This window comes from Neoarthrinium moseri (assembly GCF_022829205.1).
Source record: "Neoarthrinium moseri strain CBS 164.80 chromosome Unknown scaffold5_Wmoseri_CBS_16480, whole genome shotgun sequence".
In the NCBI taxonomy this organism is placed as follows: Eukaryota; Fungi; Ascomycota; class Sordariomycetes; order Amphisphaeriales; family Apiosporaceae; genus Neoarthrinium; species Neoarthrinium moseri.
In genome coordinates this window covers 226,438-248,327 of record NW_026055119.1, presented here as the reverse complement: position 1 = coordinate 248,327, position 21,890 = coordinate 226,438, and the positions used below count along the sequence as shown (strand labels likewise).

Here is a 21,890-nt window from a genome sequence, read left to right as displayed (position 1 = left end):
ACCATCAACTCTCCATCTGCGCGGCCCTTTCGTCCAAGTTTCTCATCATAGCTTCTTCCTCATCCAGCTCTTTTCCGGCCACCCCATTCTGAGCAATAACGATCCCCCTCTTTGCCAATTCCGCCTCGATACCTCTCCTCCTAACCATGCCTCCGGCGCCAAACTCCTCGATCTCCTCCCCCATCTTTCTGACCCACCCGTCCAAACTCCGCATGCCGACGACGAGAAAGCCCAGCTCCTCCCGGTCGACATCGAAAACCTCCCACCACGGGCACTCGGGCATCTTGGCCCCGGTATCCTTGGCGGCGTTGTATATGGCGGCGACGGCCAGGGCATGCGGCTGGTGGGTCACGTACAGCATCTGCGGGCTTAATAGCGCTGTGTTTAGGTACTCGACGACGCGCCTGGTGATCCGCGCCCGGGGCTGCGCCATGAAGTCTAGCGCCTGTAGGTACGTGACGGCTAGCGGGTGCGGCAGCGCCACGTGCGTGTCGAAGGACAGGGCACCCAGGATGCGCGCCTCCACCACCAGGATGCGGTTGTGGAAGGCCGTGTACGCCGCCTCCGAGAGGTAGTACGAGGCCGGGTCGTCGGGCGGGGCCGGCCTCCGGAACAGCGGCGAGCCTGGCGACAGCAGGTAGGCGTACACGTTGCTCAGGTCCCGCGGGGGCACCGGGTGCGCGCTGAGCTTTGCGGTGACGAACAGCGAGGCCGCGGAGGCGTCGCTGGGCTCGTGGACGAGGGGCGAGTCGACCAGCCAGTAGCGCGCCAGTATCACGTTCGCCTGCGCCGTCACGGACTGCGGGATGCGCAGGAGGAGCCCGGCGGCCTGGGTGAGCAGCTGCGTCTGGTAGAAGATGGCGTCCTGCAGGTCCTGGGGGAGCGCGGCCAGGTTGTTGCGCCGGTAGAGCTGGTCCGCCGTTGCGAGCGGGTTCGCCATGTGCGCCATTGCTGCGATCTGCGGCCCAGCTGGGAAGCCTGCGCCGATTGTGAGAGTTCGGCACGGGGAAGAATGTCTGGTGTTGTTGACGTCGTCATGCGAGGCTGCTGGAAAGGCTGAACTGCCATCTAAGACCCACTAAACTGACGTCTGGGGGGTGATGAACCCCTAGGTGCCCGTTCACTAGGGGCTGCCCCTGCCTGGGCTGTTAGCGCCAAAGCTACTTAAGTACCTATATCTGAACCTCAAGGGAGACTTTCATCGTATCATGTAAGTGAGGAACTCACTTACATGGGAATTGTCGACATGCTGGTCTCAATCGAGTTTGGCTCTCTTTGGTACTCTTGCCACCCTGGGATCTTCAGGCTTGCGCAATCAAGAAGCGTTGGATATATATTTCTTCTCCAACTCCAGCTGTAGGCGAGGTGACACTTCAATGGCTGCTCGCATCTGTTCTCCCGTGTGCTCGGATCGTTACCGAGCACAGCTGCTCGTTGGACCAAACAATAGCGTGGCACCCCGGTCTGCCTCCAAGTACAGGAACACCTGATTCCGCCTCGAGCGAGGTACAGTACATCTGCGAACATCAGTTCCGCCTTCAGGTCGATCGAGGTTTGGTTGTCCTTCCGCTTGGCCCCCACTCCACAAGTCCGCTGTCTCCCCACGCGGCACCAAGCGAAGGAGACGGCAGAATGTGGCTCTCCGTCCGGACTCGAAACGGATAGCTTCATCATCGACACAATGGTATTGCGTAGTTTCGTCGCATCTACACTTGCTTATCCCATTTAGGTGGGGATCAGCAGCCTCTGTAGTCCCTTGTCTATGACCCCTTGTCGACCTATAGAAACCCCGGATTCATTCCCAAGCTGGCTTTACCGGCCCGCCGGCTCACCGTGTCACCCTACCGGCCATGGGACATGGATATAGGATTCCTTTGTTCCATGTCCACCAATGGACGGTCTTCGAGTCCTCCTCTTCCTCTTGTAGATCGTGAACAGACCAGGTGGACTGCATACATTCCGCACTGGCGATCGATCAACGCGGAGAAGCCAAGGGCTTGTGTTCTCGCCTTCCTCAACTCCCGGCATCATCACTGACTCCCATGCTCTCCATAGCAGGTCTTCTCCTCTTGGGTGGTAGGCATCACTACAGCTGCGTATACGCGGCTTGCACGACACGCTATCTCCGTTGTCTCGTGATGACGCTCCATCAGGATCGTCGCCGCCGGATGATGACATCGTGGCCTTGTTACTTCAGCGCCCCTAACACTCTGCAGAAGCCGCAGAACCAGATCGTCGGCTCGCTTGATTGCGTATTACGCAAGCTTCAAATGGATAAGGAAAGGATGTGGCAAGTGGCCAAGAGGTCGAATCTGTCAGGGTCTAACAAAGCCCCCAGTCTACTATCGCGCGGTCCTTTCTGACCGATTGCCCCGCCCTCTTCTTACAATGCCGCCAGAACAAAAGCGAGTCATTGCTCCACGTAAGAACCCATTGTGAGGCTGTCTCCATCTGACTTGGTCCTTGACAGACAATGGCGATGCAATGCCTTTGTCGTTTTGGCACCCCTGGTCTCCTATATAGACGTACAGGGCAGAATGTCTCACGATGCGTGTTGAAAGGACATTGCGGCGTAGAAAATTGTTTGGCGCGTTGCTTTGCTTACTTTTCAGCCCCTGTTTCGTTGAACCAGCTACCTGCTCTAAAGCCCGATGTGTTTCGGATACACAGCAATCCTGCAATTGTGCGGGTGCGAACTAATCCATTTCGAAACTGGTTGCGGGAGGAACTGCGCAAAGCCTCTGGGCCCGACCCACCTCATTGATGATGTTTGCTCGAGCTGCCACCCCGAGAGATTCAGATCTGAGATTCGGCAGGCCGAAGAACAGTACACAACGGTCAAAGACGAGATTGAGAATGACACAGTCCAGGAGAACGACCATAGGGTAGACGCTTTGGACAGGTTGAAACGGTCCTTCGACCATCACATACATGAGATAGAGTGTGATTTGGCAGAGACGTACCGAGGGCGGTCACCAGGTAAGCCGGGGCGTCTACCATGCTGGACCATGATTGACGAGGGACTGGACTCTGAATGGGTCGACGGTGACGGAACAGGACATAAGTCGATGTGTTTGTGGTACGACTCTTCCGGGAACGGAAAGTCACTCAGAAGGATCTCTGCACAGAGTAACATGGTGAAGGTCAGGGCCCCGAGCCGCGTGGTTTCGACTTCCGATCACCAGTCGGGATTCAGCGAGACTGAATGCGGCGAGAATCCAGACATCAATGAGCTTAGCGGAACGGATGAGCACACAGCCGAGCAGGCACACGACGATTCGATCTTCGATGTGGAAGACATATGGCTACAAATAGCGGATATGGAGAGCGACCCGGGCTATACAATTCCACCGCCGCCACGGCCACGGCCAAGTGGGCCCCGTCCTATGCCAGACAAGTTACCCTCCTTGTTGCCTCCCGAGATGGAGAATTACAAGCCAGCTTTACCGCACCGAGAGCCTCATCATGGCAAAAACAAGACAGGTTTGGTCAGAAATGGCTCCTCCCATCAGGCAGTACATGTTCAACGAAGTACAAGCACCACTAAGAGACCAGCCGCACAGGCGCGAATACTCACTCTTCAAGCATTTGGACCGCCTCGAGGTAGGAGGTCAAGTACCGCCACAAAACGCCATAAGTAGGCCATCCAGTGACACAAAGCAAACATCCTCGGCGTGTGCTTAGATTCCCGCATTCGACCTGCATTGATTACTCTGTACAGACACGATTCCTGCCATGTACATACTGGCTTCCTTCACTCAGTCGACTATTTCATAGGTCAGACGTTGCAATAAAACTTGTTTACTTGGTCATGCCATCGTCAATATTCGTTAAGCCCATTGCATATTACATTACCCCCAAAACACGATCTTGGATCGTCTAAAATGGGGATGCGTCCATAACTCCAGATTCCTATGCAGATGCAGGCGCCCGGCCATGCTATGCTGATGCTCCTTGTGCTATGCTCGCTTGAAACAGAGAGTCTAGATCCAGACGATGCAGTAAAATCAAGCCCGCCGCCTCTTAGTGTGAAAATCCGACCTCTTCACCCGGGCAAACTGAAATCCTCCAACGGCTCCGTAGGCCCCAGCCTCTGCGCAATCTCCAGCGGCCGCACAACGATCTCGTCCTTGCTGCCGCCGGCGCCGCGCTCGTCCTGTATGTCTCTCTTGGCGCGAGTGTACTCCCGGACCCGGCTCGTGGCCAGCTTGCCGGGCCTGCGCCGGTCCGTCGGGCACCGCAGCAGCGGCACCTGGATGATGGCCGCGAAGACGTCGATCACCTTGTCAACCGGCGTATTGTGGCGTCTCGCCACCTCCTCGAAGGGAAACTTCTCCTGGCAAGTCTCGGCCACGTCCACGATGAGGTTTGGCGACGGCTTGCGGTAGGTTGGCTGGATGAGCGTGGCCGGTGGTTTGAAAGAGCCCGGGCATGTGTTTGACCCCGGGGTAGGAGTCGATGGCAAGGCTTGGTTCGCGTCTCCGGCCTTGGTGGGGGTGGGTGGTGGTGTGGCTGTTGTTGAGAGATGCTGATGTGCAGTCGTCTGCTGCGCAGTCGTCATGCCCCCCAGTTGTAGCATCCCACCGAAACCACCCAAGTTCATTGGCATCATCACATGGGGATAGCCAGGGCTATAACCTTGCATATTGTGTGGGCCCATCGTCATGAACTGTGAATGTAAGTGCGGGTATGGTGGGATTGGAGAAGAAGGCATGGGTGGCATTGCTTGCGTAGATAGCAATCTCTGGCTCATCATAGGCATTGTCGTACCCTGCTGCCTGGCAAGAGTTGCTCGTTGCGCCATCTGGACGCAGAGCTGGCAGGGCTGTTTTGCCCCCGATGCTTGACTGGCGTCGGCTGGTGACAAGGTGCTCTGTTGAACCGCAGGAGGAGTCTGTCTCAAATTGTCAGACGGCTTTTCACATTGATGGGAAGTAGGGGCGGAGGGCGGCGGCATACTTGACATCGTTCTGTCTACGTTCATCGGGTGCACAGCGGAAGTGGTACTCGTCGGTGTAAGTGGGCTGTTTGTGGCGGTGGGAGAGTTCTGCCTTGGAGTTGATGTGGGCGCCGAGCAGAATCCCGGCCAGTTGCTGGAATGCTCTTCAGAGAACGATGTATTGGCTTGAGAGTATATGCCATAATTGCCCACGATTCCTTCTCGGTTCGCAACATTATTGTTTAGGGTGAGTTGCGAGCTGGTTGGCGGTAGCTGTTTCGGGGAGAGGGGAGGAGAGCTCATGGGTCTGTATTTCCTCGGCGGTTGATTCAAGACAAAGTTCTCCAGGAAAGGAAGAGATACACCTCGGTTTCCAAAGCCTGCCCCAACATCGTGAAAGTCGGAAGGCAACCCAACCATGCCGGTGCTCACTCTCCGTCCGTGTGTGTTCACCGTATCCTGACCGGCATCTTGGCAAGCGCCAGTCACAGGGAGGATCGAATGAGAGTCGATTTCACCGATAGCTTGTTGGAGCTGAGAATCCGTCTGCTGATGAGGAGGGGTCTGCGGTGATTGCGCCTGGTTGTTGGACAGCGCCGGCGGAGGTGTCACCTTTGTGTGGTATTTTGCTTCGGTAATCTTTTGTCTCTTGACTGGGTTCGCTGAAATGAACTGGATGTCGTCGTCTGATCTCTTGGACGGAACGACCGGAGAGGCGCGCAGTGGTGGACGAGACGCGGAAGACCGAGTGCCAGGTTGCTGCCGAGGGAGCTGTGGAGATCGGCCAGCATGTTGGGGAAAAGAGGGAGCGGTAGACATTGTGGCCCAATTGCTGATGATTCCGAGCGGATGAATGTTCAAGATAGACTGTGATGCGAGAGAGACTTGTGATGCAACTGAGTTGGAAGGGAAGAAGGCTGTCATCTGGCGGTACGGTGCTGGCGTCTCATATTTGTAAACCTCGTCGAGTGGTGGTTGGTTGTGAGAGAAGATGACAGAAATGCAGCCGTACAAGACCAGAAGGAAAGAGAACGAGGGGTGGGCAGTGAGGCTTCTTCTCGCCAAAGACGATCATCAATGAAGCTTCTTTCGTACACAATTTGTCCGTCAGGAGTCGGTGACTGAAACCAGTGTCAAAGACTTCAGAAGTACCCCTGCAGAGCAAGCGCAAGCAGTCGGGCGTGGCTCGCTACGGACAAGATTCACAGTGAGGAGTGGTGCACAGCAAAGGAATCCATTGTGGCCGGTCAATCAGAGGATCTTGTGCACGGGGGAAGTAAGTAAGTGCAAGTGCAAGAAGGCATGAGGCTCGAAAAACAAAATAAGCTGACAAGACGTTGTTGACATGTGCTCGCTCCCAGCTTGGCGGCACGGGATAATATAGGTGAGACTCGCAGTCAGCATCAAGCTGCCACTGTTTTGTCGCAGGTGGCAAGCGGTGGGGTGAACCAGGTTCGATTGTCTGCTGATCGCCTCGTCCGCCGACCCTGGTCACCTCCTGGGCCCAGCTCGCCTCGACTGGGCTGGTTTTCAAGATTGTGTGTCGGCGGGTGGCACTCTGGCATGAGCCTCAATTGCACAGGATAGACTGGCAGCGTCGCGGGCTGATGTGCATGTGCTGTCTGTCGGTCCGCGGGTATAGATTGTCCCATCTGGGAGAGGAATCGAGTTACGGAGTATAGGCTCTCAGGTCCAAGAGCAAGCAAGAAAGCAAAGCAGGCAGACAAGGATGTAGCTCGCTAAACATCCTGGAAGCTCCAAGTTATAACGGCGTTCTGTAGCGACAACGCCACCAACACTTGACACCAAACAGCTCCGTTGGCCCCCCATTGGCACGCGCTGCACCCGCCCAACGTTTACCTAGGTAGTAGGTAACAGCCTAGCGGGGGGGTGACAGACGTCAAAACCAGTCCCGGTATGGCGGTATGGGTGCAAGGAAGGTTACGTAAAGTACCCCGCAGGGCTGGACTGCACAGCGGCGCCGAGCTCCAGGGACTCTAGTTCACCCTCCACTACCACCAACCTTACCACAAGGCAGTCCAGTAGCAGTAGGTCCAACACCCAGGCAGCATCTCAGCCTTGTGCACGCCCGTCGAGCAACTGTTGCTGTTGGGCTTCTCACACTCCCATCCCTTCCCTTCCTTTTCTTTCCCCTCTCCAGCTTCCCCGACTGCACCGGAAGCTTGCGAGCCATGGAGAACGCTCTCGTCTCGTCCCAGAAGTCCTCCGACTCGGGGCTGCAGGCGGTGCTGCACCCCCTCGTCCTCCTCACCATCTCCGATTACATCACACGACACACCCTGCGCGAACAGACCTGCCCCATCGCAGGCGCCCTCCTTGGCCAGCAGAACGGCCGCGAGATCACGATAGAGCATGCTTTCGAGTGTGCTACCAAGGTCGACGACAATGGGAACGCCGTGCTGGATGCCGCTTGGTTTGCGCAGAGGCTGGACCAGAGTAGGTGGCCCGCATCTCATGAGCAACGCCGGCCGTGCCCTCAAAGACCAATATACTGACGAATCATGGTGCTGTAGTGAGGACGATTCACAAGTCACCACAGCTCGACCTGGTCGGCTGGTACACCTTGCTCCCGAAGGCCGGGCCCACGCCTGCCATCCTCCCCATCCACAACTGGATCCTGTCAGAACACAACGAGTCATCACTGCTGCTCGCATTCCACCCGGAAGAGGCCGTCGATCAGTCGGTAGGTAGCCGGCTGCCCTTGACCATCTACGAAAGCAATTACGAGGTGGACGAGCCCAAGGGCGACCAGGGCGAGGACAAGGAAATGAGGGACGGCGATGCACCTCTCAAGCTAAAATTCAGAGAGCTGCCATACTCGGTCGAGACCGGTGAGGCCGAGATGATCAGCATGGACTTTGTCGCCCGCGGGGCGGGCAATGCCACGCTTGTCAAGCCGACCGAGCCGTCCAAGCCCAAGGGCAAAGTGTTACAAGAGGTCGACAACAAGGGCAAGCGGCGCCTTGTCGATCCCGAGAAGAAGGAGGACACAACCAAGGCATCCGATGAGCACATGCTCTCGCGAGAAGACGAGGAGCTCATCGCGTCCTTGACCGCTAAGGCCAACGCCGTCAAGATGCTGCAGTCGCGCATCAAGCTACTCATTACCTACCTCGAACGCCTGCCGCCCTCACATCTCTCGGGAGCCGATGCCCCTGCGTCCGCGGATCTGGCTGGCGACTCACACACCATTCCCTCACACACTATTCTTCGGTCGATCCAAGCCCTAGTAAACAGGTTGGCTCTCTTGGTGCCTTCGGCAAGCGGAGCCTTCCAGCAGGAAATGCTGTCAGAGGCCAATGATGTCCATCTGATGTCGCTGTTGAACGAGGTCATGCAAAGCGCAATCGGTATCCGGGACATCGGCAAGAAGCACGGCGCTGTGGAGTCGGCAAAGAAGGAGAGCAGAAGAGCGCCACGCATGGATGTCGAGTCCCTGACAATGGGGGGCGCAGCGGGCGATCTCAGCATCTAGGGATAGGCATTCTGCCACTAGCAAGGCAATGATCCCGTAGTCGGATCAGTGGCTGGAGTATTTGCATCGGCACGGCGAAAGGGGCGTTTCCTCCGGCTCGAAGAGTGCTGGATTTCGAGACTGGTCAGGGATACAAGTCTCACGAACAAGCATGCCAAGGTTCTTCTTGGGACAATAAAATAGGCTTCATGCTAGATAGACGATAACGAAGATCATGAGCGATTGACATTCCACAAAAGCTATATCTATATGTCCTCTTAAATGTATTTGTGTGAGGAACCTACTCTTCATAGCAGAGCCCCCCTGACTAGAAAGTTGACCTCAAACCAAGCCAGCCACCCCACCTGATGTGAATCCTTTATTGTAGACAATCTCAGCAAACCCTCCCAGTATACAGTCTACGTCTTCGACACCCAGCAATACCAAGAAACGAGTGAAAGACACTATTGCAACACATGGAAATATCTAACAGGCCCCTATCAGGTTGTTTTTCTCAAACGCCATAAACAATCCCCCGCCTGGTAGGCGCGGATTAAGCTTCAATGACGACCTTGAGCACCAGATTACCGTCATCGTCAACCGTCCTGCTAGCAAGTTCAAAAGCTCCCTTGGCGGCGTTGAGGCCTTTGAATCGGTGGGTCGCCATCTCATCAAGGCTCGGGAAACTGTATCCCGCGCCGCCGCGGCTCTGGCTGCACAGGAGCCGGATACCTGTGGGATACGTGTTGGCGTAGCGGAAGATGCCCAGAATGTCGATCTCCCTGAGATGAGCCGCCGACATGGGCAGGGTCTGGATCGGCGTGCCCATACCGACCATGATGAGCTTGCCGCCCGGCCGGGTAGCATACAGGCACGTGTGCATGCACACTTCCTTCCCAGTACACTCAAAGGTGATATCCACCCCATCATCTTCATCGTCCATCTCGAGGCCCGGCGGCGGTTTTGTCAGCGCCAGGATGTCCGATGCCAGCGCCTTAGCCCCCTCCAGCTGACCTTGGATCGAATTGGAGAAGAGACTGGCCGGCGTCATGACCCCGGCGTCGGGCGGCGTCGAAGCCCCGGAGTTGGTGAAGATGGACGAGCTACTGGACGAACTATGCAACGGGCGTGGGACCACATATCCATGTGTTGCAAAGCCTCGCTGTACAGCGTAGTCAACGCGGCCAGCATCCACATCGGTAATCGTCACGTTGGTGCAACCAGATTGGCGTGCCATTGCTGCAGTCAGGAGGCCGACAGTCCCGGCGCCCATGACCAGCGCTGTAGACCCAGGGACGGGACAGGCACGATTCACAGCGTGAATCGCCACTGAAAGGGGTTCGAGGAGTGCCGCAGCCTCAAACGAGACATGCTCAGGCAACCTGAAGAAGCATGAGTCACAACACTACTGATCAGAGGGATGAAGCCTGCGGCTTACTTGTGGCACCAGATAGCTGGGTGATTAATCCTTTCCTGCAGAGTTCCCTGGAAGTGAGGTACACTCTTTGCGCTCGATCGAAAGCGCATCTTCTTGCAGAGGTTATACCGCCCCTTCCTACAGATGGAACATTGACCGCATGGGAGGCCAACTTCAAGAGCAACTCTGTCGCCAATTTTGAAGCCTCCTGCTTGGGGGCCGATTGCCACAACGACCCCGGACGATTCATGTCCTAGGGAGAGAGGTGCACATGCACAGAGGTCGCCGTTGGCAAACTTCTTGTAGTAGGACACATCCGAGCCGCAGATTCCCGTCGACTTGACGGCAATCTGTAGCTCACCAATGCCCGGTTCATCTATGTGTCGGGTTTCCTGTGCAGAGGCGAGATGTTAATATATTCCTCGTACTTTGTAATCAGATAGACACAGCATGAGGCGGCCGGCTCTAGCCTGGCCTGTGTAACGATAAGGCTCGAGGGTCACAACCAACGACTCACCAATCGTAGGTCTCGTGGACCATGCAAGACGGACGCATTGATCGTAGACCGTTTAGAGTGCGCGGGTAGATGCATAGGCGCAATCTCGTCAACGGTCGCAGAAGGGGCCATTGTTAAAAATGACGACAACGGCGTGGGATGTAGTGCGGGATGTTCAGAGCACCTAGGCACACGATAGGCCTCGGTAGGGGTTTGTGGACACGAGATAGCGGCTGACGCCCTATCCCACTTGTACGTGGTGTCAGAGTAATGATGTGACAGATACGGATTGCTAGAAGGATGTGTCGATACGTCTTGGACTGCTAGACATGAGAGAATCGATACAACATCAGACAAGCATGACAAAAGTCAAAATAATTTGGACAAGGAGAAGACCCTGAGAGCCCTGGAGGACCCCCACCTCCCTTATGTAGTAGCGTAAGGTATTCTTTCAAGCAAAGAAGAGATCCCTTCTGTGTTTGTCGATGTCAATCATCGACCGCCATGGCTTGGAAACGGTATGGGACCACAAGCATAGTCCAGGGCCCTGACGCCTCTGAGACGTCGACCGAGCTCGCAATACCCAGTCAAATATCAAGTGGTTATCTCGAGAGGTTGCTAGTGTAGAGCATTCACAATCTCGGGAATCCATGCAGGTAGTTAGTGACGATGCAACAGAAACACGCCATTCGCAGAAGCTAAGACGAAGATCCCTGGCAGGTGTGATGTTTTGGCGGCTGTATCTGTGAATGCCTTGATGTATCCGTACATCCGCCATAGTGCCGGTGGGTGTAGCCGGCCAGGTACTCGACAAGGCTGGAGCGCTGATATTGCGTGCCATGGTATAGTCAGGGACCAGGGCCGTTGCTCAATCGAGTCCCTGTTCTGCAGCATGCCGCTTATGCCCACCGGCTGTGGATCTCTGGCACGACAAGCAGATCTCCTGAGTTAGTGTCGAGGAGCCAGAAATCCCGTCAGGTGAGAATAGACACCTCGAGACCTACAGATACACTGATACAGAACAGGGACCTCGGCTGTCGTAGTCCAACCACTAGGCGAAGAGCCGTGAACTCTGTCCGAGCGACGCTGCCGGCAGCTGCGACAGCCAGACACGGTGAAGAAGTCAAGATTTGACCTGAGCCAGAGGTACCTAGACCCGGGTGTAGAAAGAGGCTAGTCCGGCGGCAGCGTGCCGGAATCGAGGATCAGTGTGGCGGGCACCTCTTTGGGAAGAGCATTGCCATTTTCAGCCACCTATTGGACGGCTTGCTCCGCATTCTGTAGTGCTTCAGAAAAGTACCCCCCAGACAGCCGAAGCTCTACAATGGTAAAACTTGGAAGGGCAAAGGCGCCAACGTTTTTTCTCGGAAGAGCAGTGCTCGACCAAGAAATCGCCGCGGTGAGTCAGAAGCCGCGATCTGAGGTGAAGCTGCGAGACAAGCCCGAGGTGCCTTTCCCGAGATGGGACAAATATAGTGCTTTCTCCACCCAGACCGTCTCCACACCCTTGGAGGTATCAAGAACTGCCCCTCAATGGCGGAATTTGCAAGCCCAGACAGAGCCAGATATCCAGCCAAGGTCCAGAATCCTCAGAGAATTTGCGAAATCTGGGGTAATCTCCCTCAGAGGCGAAACCCAGGAGGAGCCCTAGGGGCCCCAAGAACCCCAAGCATCCATGCGCGATACGAACTCGAACGGCGGGGCGACATGCGCTCCTCCTTCCTGCCTTATCCGAGATGAGGACACACAAGGCTCCTCGATGCTCCTGTCTTCGTCCCGCAATGTCGGCCCTATGATGGGTAGTGTTGGAGGCAGCTGCACATGGCTGCAGGGTTTGAAAACCTCCAGGGCCATCTCCTAACCCATGCCATCGGTGCGGACGGCAGACTGCACAACCCATGTCCCTCAGTTAGCCTATCCCATGTCGTGCACATTGGCTGGCTGTCCCTACTGCCCGGGATGCTGTGGTTGCATTTCCGAAATCAGACGAAGGTGTCTTCATCCATCATCCCGTCTTTGAATAGCCCAAGACCATCGTCACAAATGCTCCTACACATCAGAGCCAAGGGCAGCTTCTCGCCTTCGGTCATCGAACGGTAGTCTTTTCACACAGAGCCTGGGCTACCGAGCAAACCGTTACGACGCTATTAGCCTCATCCCCTAGCGTTACAACCCTCCGGCATCAATACCGTTGGGGCTTGTGCAACGTCATCCGGAGGACCAATCACGAACGAAAGTCGCAAGATAACTTACATGATTCGAAGTGCTCCGTACACTCGGTCAGCATCGGATGGGAAAACTTTCAACCATAGGAACGGGTTCCTCGAGCCACGATGATTATGCCTTTTGGATAATCCCCGGGGACTCCTCATCTGTGCTCAGGGCCTGCCTCGTTGCGAACAAGCCGTTGACCGCAGTGCTAGCTGTCATTCTATGTCGCCTGCAGGACCACACATGCGGAGGCTTGATAGCCTCCTTACCTTGCATGCTTCACAGTCCTATCTTGCTGCGTTTCTACCAATCGGTCCGCATCCTCCACTGCCGCCCGACGACGAACCAATGCTTCACACCATTATCTAGCGCTGTACCAGGATTTATCTTGGGGATAATTTGTAGCGGTCTTCTTGCGAGACTGGAACATCCGTCAAAATTCCCCTCGCGGATAGTTTCTCATGCCCGCAACAGCACCTTACAATCTACATTCCGCGCATATTTTGCGCACTAATGGTCATCAAGAGACGGCCAAATCGCATTGTAGCTTTCAGTAATGTTGGTGGGCCATTGGGCTCAGTAGCCTTTGCAGGCTTCGGAGGGCTAGTTCAACGGTGTTTGCTTGCCTACATCCAGTTGTCAAGGGATCGTGAGCCGCCTGCAACTCCATTTGGAGAAATTGGAGAATGTGTCTAGACCCTTGTCATTTGACATGTGTCATTACCGCCAAACCGCCATCAATGGAGCCATCAAGCAGTGCTTGTCACATTCTAGGTAGCATCTGCGCGAAACACTAAGTCCGAACATCCTCAGTTCCAGGGGTCAGCTCTGAAGAAGAGATGCGGACGATCAAGAAGTGACCACTTATAGGGTGAAAGCAATCATCGCTACAGGGGTCACCTCCAGAACTCTAACGTTATTTCTCAACCTATTAGAGGATCCCCAAGTTAACTTCAGCACTAGTATTGAGCCCACTATCGTACATGCTGTGGTGCATATCAATTCTCTCGGCATGGACCTCGCCGTGGCTTGCCTAGCCATGCTTCAATCAGATGCCACGTCAATCCCGACTTCGCAGGTATTGGCGCCCACCAAGCCCAACCGACGATGTCCGTTTCATTGGTGATGGATCCCCTCCCAACGAGATCTCGGTTGCGGAGGAATCATGGGGTTTTACTCGTTCCCAGCACTGGGTCAGGGTGATCATCGCACGGCGCAGCTGCTCCGCCGATGTTATCAAGTCCGAGGCAAACTCACCTAATCAGAAACATTGCAGGCGTCTGTGCATAGTACTATACTATAGTGCAAGGACCCGCAATGCACAACATCGGGCTTCGCAGCCGTCAACCCAAGTTGCCATCCAACTACAAGATATTGGCTCAAATGATAGTGAGCCGGACTTTTTCTCGCTCTTCACATAATGTCAACCAGGAATGTTCTTTCGTTAGTCTTTCGCCAATCGCGAAGGGCATGCCTGTCTTCGGCAGAGAAAGTCGGATCCACTTTTCCCCAGACCGCTCCCTTCCTTTGCCCGGGACTTGATATACGCGCGATGTTCCGAGCAAGTACTATTGAAGGTTAAGCAACTGCTCTTCCGGCTAAAAGAGTGGCCTTTGAGTAACAAATCCGATCCCAAGGAGAACATAGCGTATCCATAGGGGCGGCAGAAGAAAGCCACAACTGAAGGGCTCCTACGCCAAGGAGTGTGGTCGACGATAAGCAGCCGGAACACACGAGCTACCGGGACACGGGAAGCTATAACGGCTTGCAATGGGGTTGTATGTAAGTATCAGGGGCAATACTGGCGCTGGAGCTGCATGACAAACATATGCGTAAGTTTTCGCCTTCCCGGGTCTGGCCCACTACTTGCTCACCGTGCATTATGATCTCGTCTCTCGACTCACCGTCCAAGACTTGACTGGACCAGCTGCTGTCCAAATCACAATGCACCGCACGGACTCGTTCCCACCGGGCGGTACGGCAGGGTACCAATCCGACCCGGGTCCAAAACGACCGGCCAATCCCTCTACCTTGACCCAGGTATTTCATTGCTTGCTAATCCCTGACCTCAGCCATGGACTATACACCACCCCGTTCGAAACATGGAGCCATGTGAAATATTGCTAGAGTGACCGGTGACCGAGGCAAACACTTTGATGTTGCTTCGATCGGAACCAAACTGTCTCCCAAACAACCTTGGCTTTTCTCTAGCTATGGTTTGCGATAACACAATAACAATTGACTCAGAGATAGTTGGCATCTTAGCTAGACTTAACAGAGCCATCGCGATGCTCGCTTTCGCGGGTGCAAGATCGGCCCCGCTGCCCCCCGCCGGGTTCACTCAAGCCATTCTCCTTGTTGGTTTCGCTGCAGCCGGCGGCGCGCTTCTGCTGATGGAATAGTCATCATGCCGAGCTGCAGCTAGATTGAAGCTGGATTAGTCAACATTAAGAGTTTGTGAGAAGAAATCCATGGCGCCTGATGTCATGCAAACCCGCCATCTGCGCAGTATGCAGCTGCATTGTTCAAGAAGTGAGACAAGGGTCTACATCAGCTATAGGACATACCAAGTCCAAACTGTGAAATTCTTCTACATAAGATGTATCTGTCATAAAAGCGCGGACAAACAAACTTTACAGCATTTCGGGTCCACATAGTCAGACAAGCGTGTCTGTCCACCACCATCACCTTTTTGTGTTGATAGTTGATCTTGGGGCCATGGTCCAGTCCAAAGTGCTGTATGCCTTAAACACCATACACCAGTAGCCATATGTAGAGCCCTTTCTTCTGCAGTCTGCGCCGTGCTGCGCAAGCGTGACACCAGGGCTCGCTTCGCTCGGTTTGCAGTAGAGACGAGATGCAATGCGACGCTGGAGAGTCAACTTGACTCCCAGCCCACTGCATATCATTTGCCCCGATGCGGGTTCAGAGGCGTCCGCTCGTTTCAAGAGCTCCTTACCACGTGCGGGAAACCGACGTTCATGACTCGTGCGGCACTCGAGGCACTCGAGGTATGCGGTGGGCGTTTGCCGCAAGTGGTAGGGATTAGCTGTGCGGCCTCGACGGCAAGCGAGAGGCGCACCTACAGGACATACGTAGTATAACGAGCGAGGAGATTACACTTTGGCACATCAGTGGTCCGGGTAGAGGTGACAGCGAAGTAACCCCTGTGGTATAGCTCAAACGACGAGGATCGCCCCCTCTCCTGGCTGCTCCTTACACATAAATCCCAGCATTGCGTGCCGCTCCCGCCCATCCATCACAAGGTAACTTACACCGGATTAGAACGTGCTGGTCGCCAATCGGCTCGCGGCGTTCCGGGCATCCACTCGGTCCTCGTCATCCTCCTCAGGCAGTCCAGTCAGGCCCCTACCGCCTGCAGACCCAGCAGCGTTGCCCGCCTCCTCGCCATTGTCCTCCTCGGCCACATTGCCCATGATGCTCTCCGAGATGCTCCTGTTCAGGTTGTCGGTGCGCCGGGGCACACCGCTCCAAGCGTCTCCTTTTGGTCCCTGGCTCTGAGCCACGCTAGTACGCCGCGTTGTCGGGTGCGCCTCACGTCCCAGTCTGCTCAGACCGCCTGAGGCATCGATGGCCCTGATATCGGGACGCACGCTCTCGAGAAGCGCCAGGGTGCGGCGTTCAGCATCAATCTCGCGCAACACGAACTCGCGGACGCTCAAACGCAGGTCTGCGGCTGTTCTCGCAAACCATTTGCGACGCTCGTGAACAAGATTCTGCGTCACGCGCTGCGTCTTCTTCATCAGCTCCAGCTCGTTGTTTCTGGCATCATCCAGGGCCGTGATCGCCTCATCAACCTTGTCGCGCCGCACGTTGGAGCTGGCCTTGAGACGATCCGCGGCGTTCAGTCTGCTGCGGGTCGACTCTTGTGCCTGCAAGAACTCGCGGATAAGAAGCTGTCTGTTAGTCAGGGTCTCCTTGACGATGAATGCGTCCTGCGAATGGTACTGAAACGGGTCACCGATGGTCGTCGCCTCAGCAGTAGCCTGTGCTGCGTGACAGTCACCGACAGTCTGGACAACCTTTCCAAGCTTTCGGTAGGCACCTGCCAGGCCCGGGTGGGGTTCTTGGACACTCATGCCGCCCAATTTGACGCCGAAGTCAGACTCTGCGAGGCCAAGACCTATTTATGATCAGTAGGGTACATATATATGGTAGGCGGGGTGATCCCATACCTCTGCGAGCCTTGACCAGCTTGTCTACCTTGTGGCCCGCGTCCATTGAGCCGAGATAAAACAACTTGACTATGGGGCGGGCATCTGAGAGCTCCGGGGTGTCGTCTGGCGGTGGAGCGAACTGTTTGAGGACCTTCCTTCGCACACCGGTTGCCGGCTGCTTCATCTTGTACATAGGACTGTAGCCGAAATCGCTCTCGACAAAGAGCACCATCTCCTCGTCGTTCATGAGGACGTAGTTGCTGCAGACATAGTTGAACCAACGCTGCATCAGCGCTTTGACCCTGTTCTCGTCCTCGTCCGTTCCGGCGCCGGCAGACGTCACGGCTGGCGGCACGGCGGGCACCAGCGCATCCGGGTTTGCCGATATCAAGTGATCTGCGAGTTTGACAAATTCGGAGTGCATGCGGCGAACATCTCGGAACTGGGTGGTTCGGAATCTCGGTATATTTGTCTGTCGGGAAAAGAGTCAGTATCAGCAAGCCCTGTGCGCGCGAAGACTGCCCGGCTTACGTGGACGTCAAATCGTAGAATAGGGTCCTTCCGGCCAGTGCGTTCTAGGCCGGTAATCTTGGCTTGTAGCTTCCACTGGGGTTGCGTCGGTCTCCTGGCCTGCTGTTCCTGTCCTGCGGCCGGCGCACCAGCTGCTGGAGGCTGTCCTTGACCTTGAGCTTGGCCTGGCTGGGGTTCGGCGTGCTGTTGGGGAGGCGCCTGCTGGGATGGGTCCAAGGGGCCCCCGAAGCCGGACTGTTGCGACGTCTCCGACTGTTGCGACGGGTTAAAGTCGGGGGCTGACGCATCGGTGCTCGCGGTGCCGGGCCGCCTGAAGGCATTGCCCGTTAGGTCGTCGTGTCCCAACCCATTGCTCGTATCCTGGGATCCATACTGATACGCCGGCTCATTCCCCAGCGAGCTGTAGCTGGACTGGTTGCGGCGCGGCGAGGCCGGAGGCGAAGAGCCCCAGGGCGAGGCACCAGCCGGGTGCTCGTCGTCGGCGATTGATGAGTGGTAGTCCATGGCTGCGGTGTTGGTGATGGCGTGCGCGAGACGGTCGAAGCAGGTTCACGGGGTGGGATGGCTGAGACTATGACGTTGTGAGAGCTATCAACGATGTCGGGTCACTACACCCTTAGGCCATAACACACTGGTTTCGCGACCAGGAGATGCAGGCAGAGGGGCGAGCGGAGGCGTCGCGAAGAGACCTGGAATTCGAGCAGAGGTTCGCCTGCAATGTTGTCGAGACGGCCGACAGCAGTGAGAGATGCGACACGGCGACGTCGCTGTCCTTGTGCTTGGGCTTGGGCACAGAGAGAGGGCGAGCTTGGTGCGACTGCGGCTGCCTTCCAATCATGCCTGTCAGCAGACGGTTGGCGGGGCCGAGCTAGCCACGAGAGCCACTAGCCGAGCCCGCCCAAGGCCCCGGGGCCCTCTCTGCGGCCTGTGCTTTTCCCCCCGTTCAGCTTTTGGCTGCTGTCGTCGAACGGTTGTACGTAGTGAGATCGTGAAGAGGTGTGACGGACTACTGTACCTCGAGGCCACTGACTGACCAAAAAGCCACGGTCGTTGTGTTGGACGGGATTTCCATGGAGTTCGTTGCCATACTGCCGCATTCTCTCTCTTCTCCAATGGCATGATTTCCGCGTTACTTTGATATTCCCCGTCCATCCTGAAAGCTGCAGGCATGTGCTTGTCGACGTCCTTCGTCAGAGCTGCCCTGCGGAATCCAGCAGTGCTGGCCAGGAGATGGCCATGCTCTGTGAGGAGAACACAACCCAATCTCGGGCTCGGCGTCAGGTCCATTGCCACCCCAGCTGGGCAGAAGCATGGTACACGGATCGACTACATCAGAAACATAGGCATTATTGCCCACGTCGATGCCGTACGTACTCTGCAGTTCTATCATACTTCTTCCAATGCCCATCCTGACTAGCGCCGCAGGGAAAGACAACAACTACAGAGGCAATGCTGTACAACAGCGGTGCTACTAGACATCTAGGCAGTATGTTGCATACTTTCACCTGCTTCACTTTTGAGACCACACACACACTCACACCCCTGGACGGTGGCGGCTTGTGGTCATGGCAGCCCCAGTCACTAACAGCCTATAGATGTCGATCACGGTGATACCGTCACGGATTTCCTTCCCATGGAAATGCAAAGAGGCATCACCATTCAGTCAGCAGCAATAACCTTCAGATGGCCGACCCAAGAGCGCCTGAAGCAGCACGAGGTGGAGCACAGCATCAACCTCATAGACACCCCGGGCCATCAGGATTTCAGGTTTGAGGTCGAGCGATGTATACCCGTCCTTGACGGTGCCGTATGCATCATTGACGGAGTCGAGGGAGTGGAAGCTCATACGGAGCGGGTCTGGTCGTCAGCCCAGGAGTTCAAGGTGCCGAGGATTGTCTTGGTCAACAAGTTGGATCGGGATGGCGCCTCCTTCAAGAAATCTGTACTGGATATCGGCATGAAGCTCAACGGCATGCCTCTGGTTTGCCAGATACCTTGGTGGGAGAACGACACCGTCAAGGGGGTTGTCGATGTGATCACGCGAGCCGTGGTCAGCTGGGCAGGCAGTAAGGATGATCCCCACGAGCTGGCAAAGATGGCGCCGCCGTTCAAGGACGAAATCGAACGCGCTAGGGAAAGACTTATTGAACAGCTGTGTGAGCACGATGACGAGCTTCTGGAGCTCTGGACAGAGAAGGGCAAAGACCTCTCTGGCGACGAGATCCGAAAAAGCATCCGCCGCGTCATCAGAGATGGCGAGGCATCCCTCATCCCTGTCTTTGCCGGTGCGAGTCTTAAGAACATTGGCGTATCACCGCTGCTCGATTCTGTTAATCATTACTTACCGAGTCCGCAGGACCGGCCAGAGCTTCAGGTCCGCGTCGGCTCAGACACAACGTCTCTGTCACGTATCGTGGGCGAGTCGAAGGATCCGAAGACTCCTGCGAAGTCGCGCTCGCCCATCGAAGCTGTGGCGTCCGTCTTCAAAGTAGTCAATGACCCGAAGCGCGGAATGTTAGTGTTCGTAAGGGTCTACCACGGAGAGATCAGGAAAAACGCTCACATGTGGAACTCCAACCTCCAAGACTTCGAGCGGCCTCTCAATATCTCCCAGATATCCGCAAAAAATCACATCGAGGTGCCTCATCTTGCTGCTGGACAGATTGGAGCTCTCACCGGCTTGAAGAAGGCTCGAACTGGCGATACTTTACTTGTCTACGCGGGAAACAAAGCACCACAAGGCAAATTCGGTAGCATCAAGGTGCGGCCCCCTGAGATACCGCCTGCTGTGGCGTTTATTGTGCTGGAGCCGCATTCTCCCACCGGCGCAAAAGCCATCGAGGCAGCCTTGGAAAGCCTTTCTCGAGAAGATCCCAGTCTGAGATGGTCTCTGAACGAGAAGGCTGAGCAGTATACCCTCTCCGGCATGGGGTCCTTGCACTTGGAGGTTGCAAGAGACCGGTTGGATAACCACTACAAGCTTGAAGCTCATTGGGGTACTATCGAGGTGGAGCACAAGGAGTGCGTAACAGCTCCAACGAACCTCACTCGTGCCACTTTCGACAAGACAATTGCAGGCAAGGCCGGCAAGGCATCTTGCAGTGTGGTCGTCGAGCCTCTTGATCCTAACGATATTGAGACTCTGGCGAGGTCTCATGTCGAAAGGGACGGCAACATCATCAAGGTTGAGATCTCTCCAGATCTCCCCATCGACCATGAGGAAGTTAGACCGCATCTGGTCAATGGTGCCATCTCAGCACTTGCCAGAGGTCCTCGACGCACGGCTCCGCTGAACAAATGTCTCGTCACTATCCACTTCGATGCTGCGACTGACTACTTCGGCCCGACACCACACGGACACTTTGTCAACGCTGCAAACCACGCTGTCAGGACAGCACTCAAGGAAGCCCATAAGCATGGATTGATTGGAATCCTCGAGCCCGTCATGAGAGTCACGATAGCATGCCCGGAAACCGCAGCCGGCGCCGTCCAGCATGACCTGCACTCTGCCCGCGGCGGCCATGTCCTGGAGGTCAGAGATTTACAGGATAATTCAGCGCGAGAAGGGGGGCAAATCGACGTGGCGGACATATACGCACCACCTGACCCCTACGAATTTCAGACCACGCTCCGGGAGAGTAGGAAAGGAAGTCTGCGCATGCTCGAGATCGTCGCGCAGGTGCCCCTTTCCGAGATGCTGGATTATGACAGCCATTTGCGCAGCATGACCGCCGGTCGTCATTCCATGACCATGCACTTGGATACCTTTGAGAGGGTAACAGGCCCTCGGGAGAAGTCTCTCTAACCGGATGGGTTCTTGTAAACCTACCTCATATCTGGCTCCTGCCTGATTACTTGTATTATTAGTGTAGAACAAACTAGACTGAGCTTCATAGTCTAGAACAAGATCTAGGGAGGCTCTCATGTAACTGTACTCTGCTAGCGTTGTACTACAACAAACGTAACTGCGTTCCTTGCGCCGTATCTTCACCTCTGAACATTGAGAATGTTTCGTCCCTCCCGCTCGACCCCTTAGAGTAACGAAAGTCGTACTTCATATCATGTCGAGACTTTCTTTTCACATGAGTCAGTGCCACGCTGAGCAATCTAATCCCATAGATTTCGTCGTACGGTGGCAGGGAGACGAGCTTTCGCCTTGAGTCCTTCACTTCATTAGGGGAGTTGCCAGACGCAAGATGTATATCCGACGCCGTTTGGTGGTTTTTTTTCTTGAGGGTCTGCAAACGACGGTGAGCTTCACATTGGAGGGCTGAAGAGAGAATCGAATCCAGGTTTCTACTCGACCCGCGTTTGAAGGTTCTCTGCAGCGGTGAAGATTGTGTGGGTTGCTGAGGGTTTATTCGTGGATCAACTCATCCGTTTGCTGCCTTCAGCTGAGCTGGCAACTTGGAGTGATTCTTCCCCAAACGTTTTATTTTCTGAATTGGCACCCACCAGGCAACGACTGTATTGCGTCTGACACGCCAAATCAACTCGAAGCCAGCCGTAGGTCAAGCCATCCCCATCACAATCGCTCATATCTTGGGGAATTTCATCAAGAACCTGTCCAAAATATGTTTTTCCGTCTGCATCACTTCGTATCACCTTCCCCGACCCACCTCACCTGAGTGAGTACCTTCACC

The 21,890-nt window shown here is 55.5% G+C and overlaps 7 protein-coding genes across 7 annotated transcripts; 3 read left to right on the top strand and 4 right to left on the bottom strand.

The window, feature by feature from the left end:
* Positions 1 to 4: 4 nt before the first annotated feature.
* On the bottom strand, positions 5 to 949 carry JN550_002245 (uncharacterized protein; the record flags this gene model as incomplete). Its single annotated transcript, XM_049313519.1, has 1 exon — positions 5 to 949. The coding sequence occupies one exon, from the start codon at positions 947 to 949 to the stop codon at positions 5 to 7; it is 945 nt and encodes a 314-aa protein (XP_049175536.1).
* Positions 950 to 3,008: 2,059 nt separating this feature from the next.
* JN550_002244 (uncharacterized protein) lies at positions 3,009 to 3,641 on the top strand (the record flags this gene model as incomplete). The annotated part of the gene is made up of 1 exon (XM_049313518.1): positions 3,009 to 3,641. The coding sequence occupies one exon, from the start codon at positions 3,009 to 3,011 to the stop codon at positions 3,639 to 3,641; it is 633 nt and encodes a 210-aa protein (XP_049175535.1).
* Positions 3,642 to 4,045: 404 nt separating this feature from the next.
* On the bottom strand, positions 4,046 to 5,758 carry JN550_002243 (uncharacterized protein; the record flags this gene model as incomplete). The annotated part of the gene is made up of 1 exon (XM_049313517.1): positions 4,046 to 5,758. One exon carries the CDS (start codon positions 5,756 to 5,758, stop codon positions 4,046 to 4,048), a length of 1,713 nt encoding a protein of 570 aa, XP_049175534.1.
* Positions 5,759 to 7,131: 1,373 nt separating this feature from the next.
* On the top strand, positions 7,132 to 8,435 carry JN550_002242 (uncharacterized protein; the record flags this gene model as incomplete). The annotated part of the gene is made up of 2 exons (XM_049313516.1): positions 7,132 to 7,396; positions 7,474 to 8,435. The coding sequence occupies 2 exons, from the start codon at positions 7,132 to 7,134 to the stop codon at positions 8,433 to 8,435; spliced, it is 1,227 nt and encodes a 408-aa protein (XP_049175533.1).
* A 532-nt stretch (positions 8,436 to 8,967) lies between these two features.
* Positions 8,968 to 10,459, bottom strand: JN550_002241 (uncharacterized protein; the record flags this gene model as incomplete). Its single annotated transcript, XM_049313515.1, has 3 exons — positions 8,968 to 9,796; positions 9,853 to 10,223; positions 10,349 to 10,459. The coding sequence occupies 3 exons, from the start codon at positions 10,457 to 10,459 to the stop codon at positions 8,968 to 8,970; spliced, it is 1,311 nt and encodes a 436-aa protein (XP_049175532.1).
* A 5,360-nt stretch (positions 10,460 to 15,819) lies between these two features.
* Positions 15,820 to 17,751, bottom strand: JN550_002240 (uncharacterized protein; the record flags this gene model as incomplete). The annotated part of the gene is made up of 3 exons (XM_049313514.1): positions 15,820 to 16,682; positions 16,735 to 17,188; positions 17,248 to 17,751. 3 exons carry the CDS (start codon positions 17,749 to 17,751, stop codon positions 15,820 to 15,822), a joined length of 1,821 nt encoding a protein of 606 aa, XP_049175531.1.
* A 664-nt stretch (positions 17,752 to 18,415) lies between these two features.
* On the top strand, positions 18,416 to 21,052 carry JN550_002239 (uncharacterized protein; the record flags this gene model as incomplete). The annotated part of the gene is made up of 3 exons (XM_049313513.1): positions 18,416 to 18,613; positions 18,673 to 18,733; positions 18,843 to 21,052. 3 exons carry the CDS (start codon positions 18,416 to 18,418, stop codon positions 21,050 to 21,052), a joined length of 2,469 nt encoding a protein of 822 aa, XP_049175530.1.
* Positions 21,053 to 21,890: the final 838 nt, after the last annotated feature.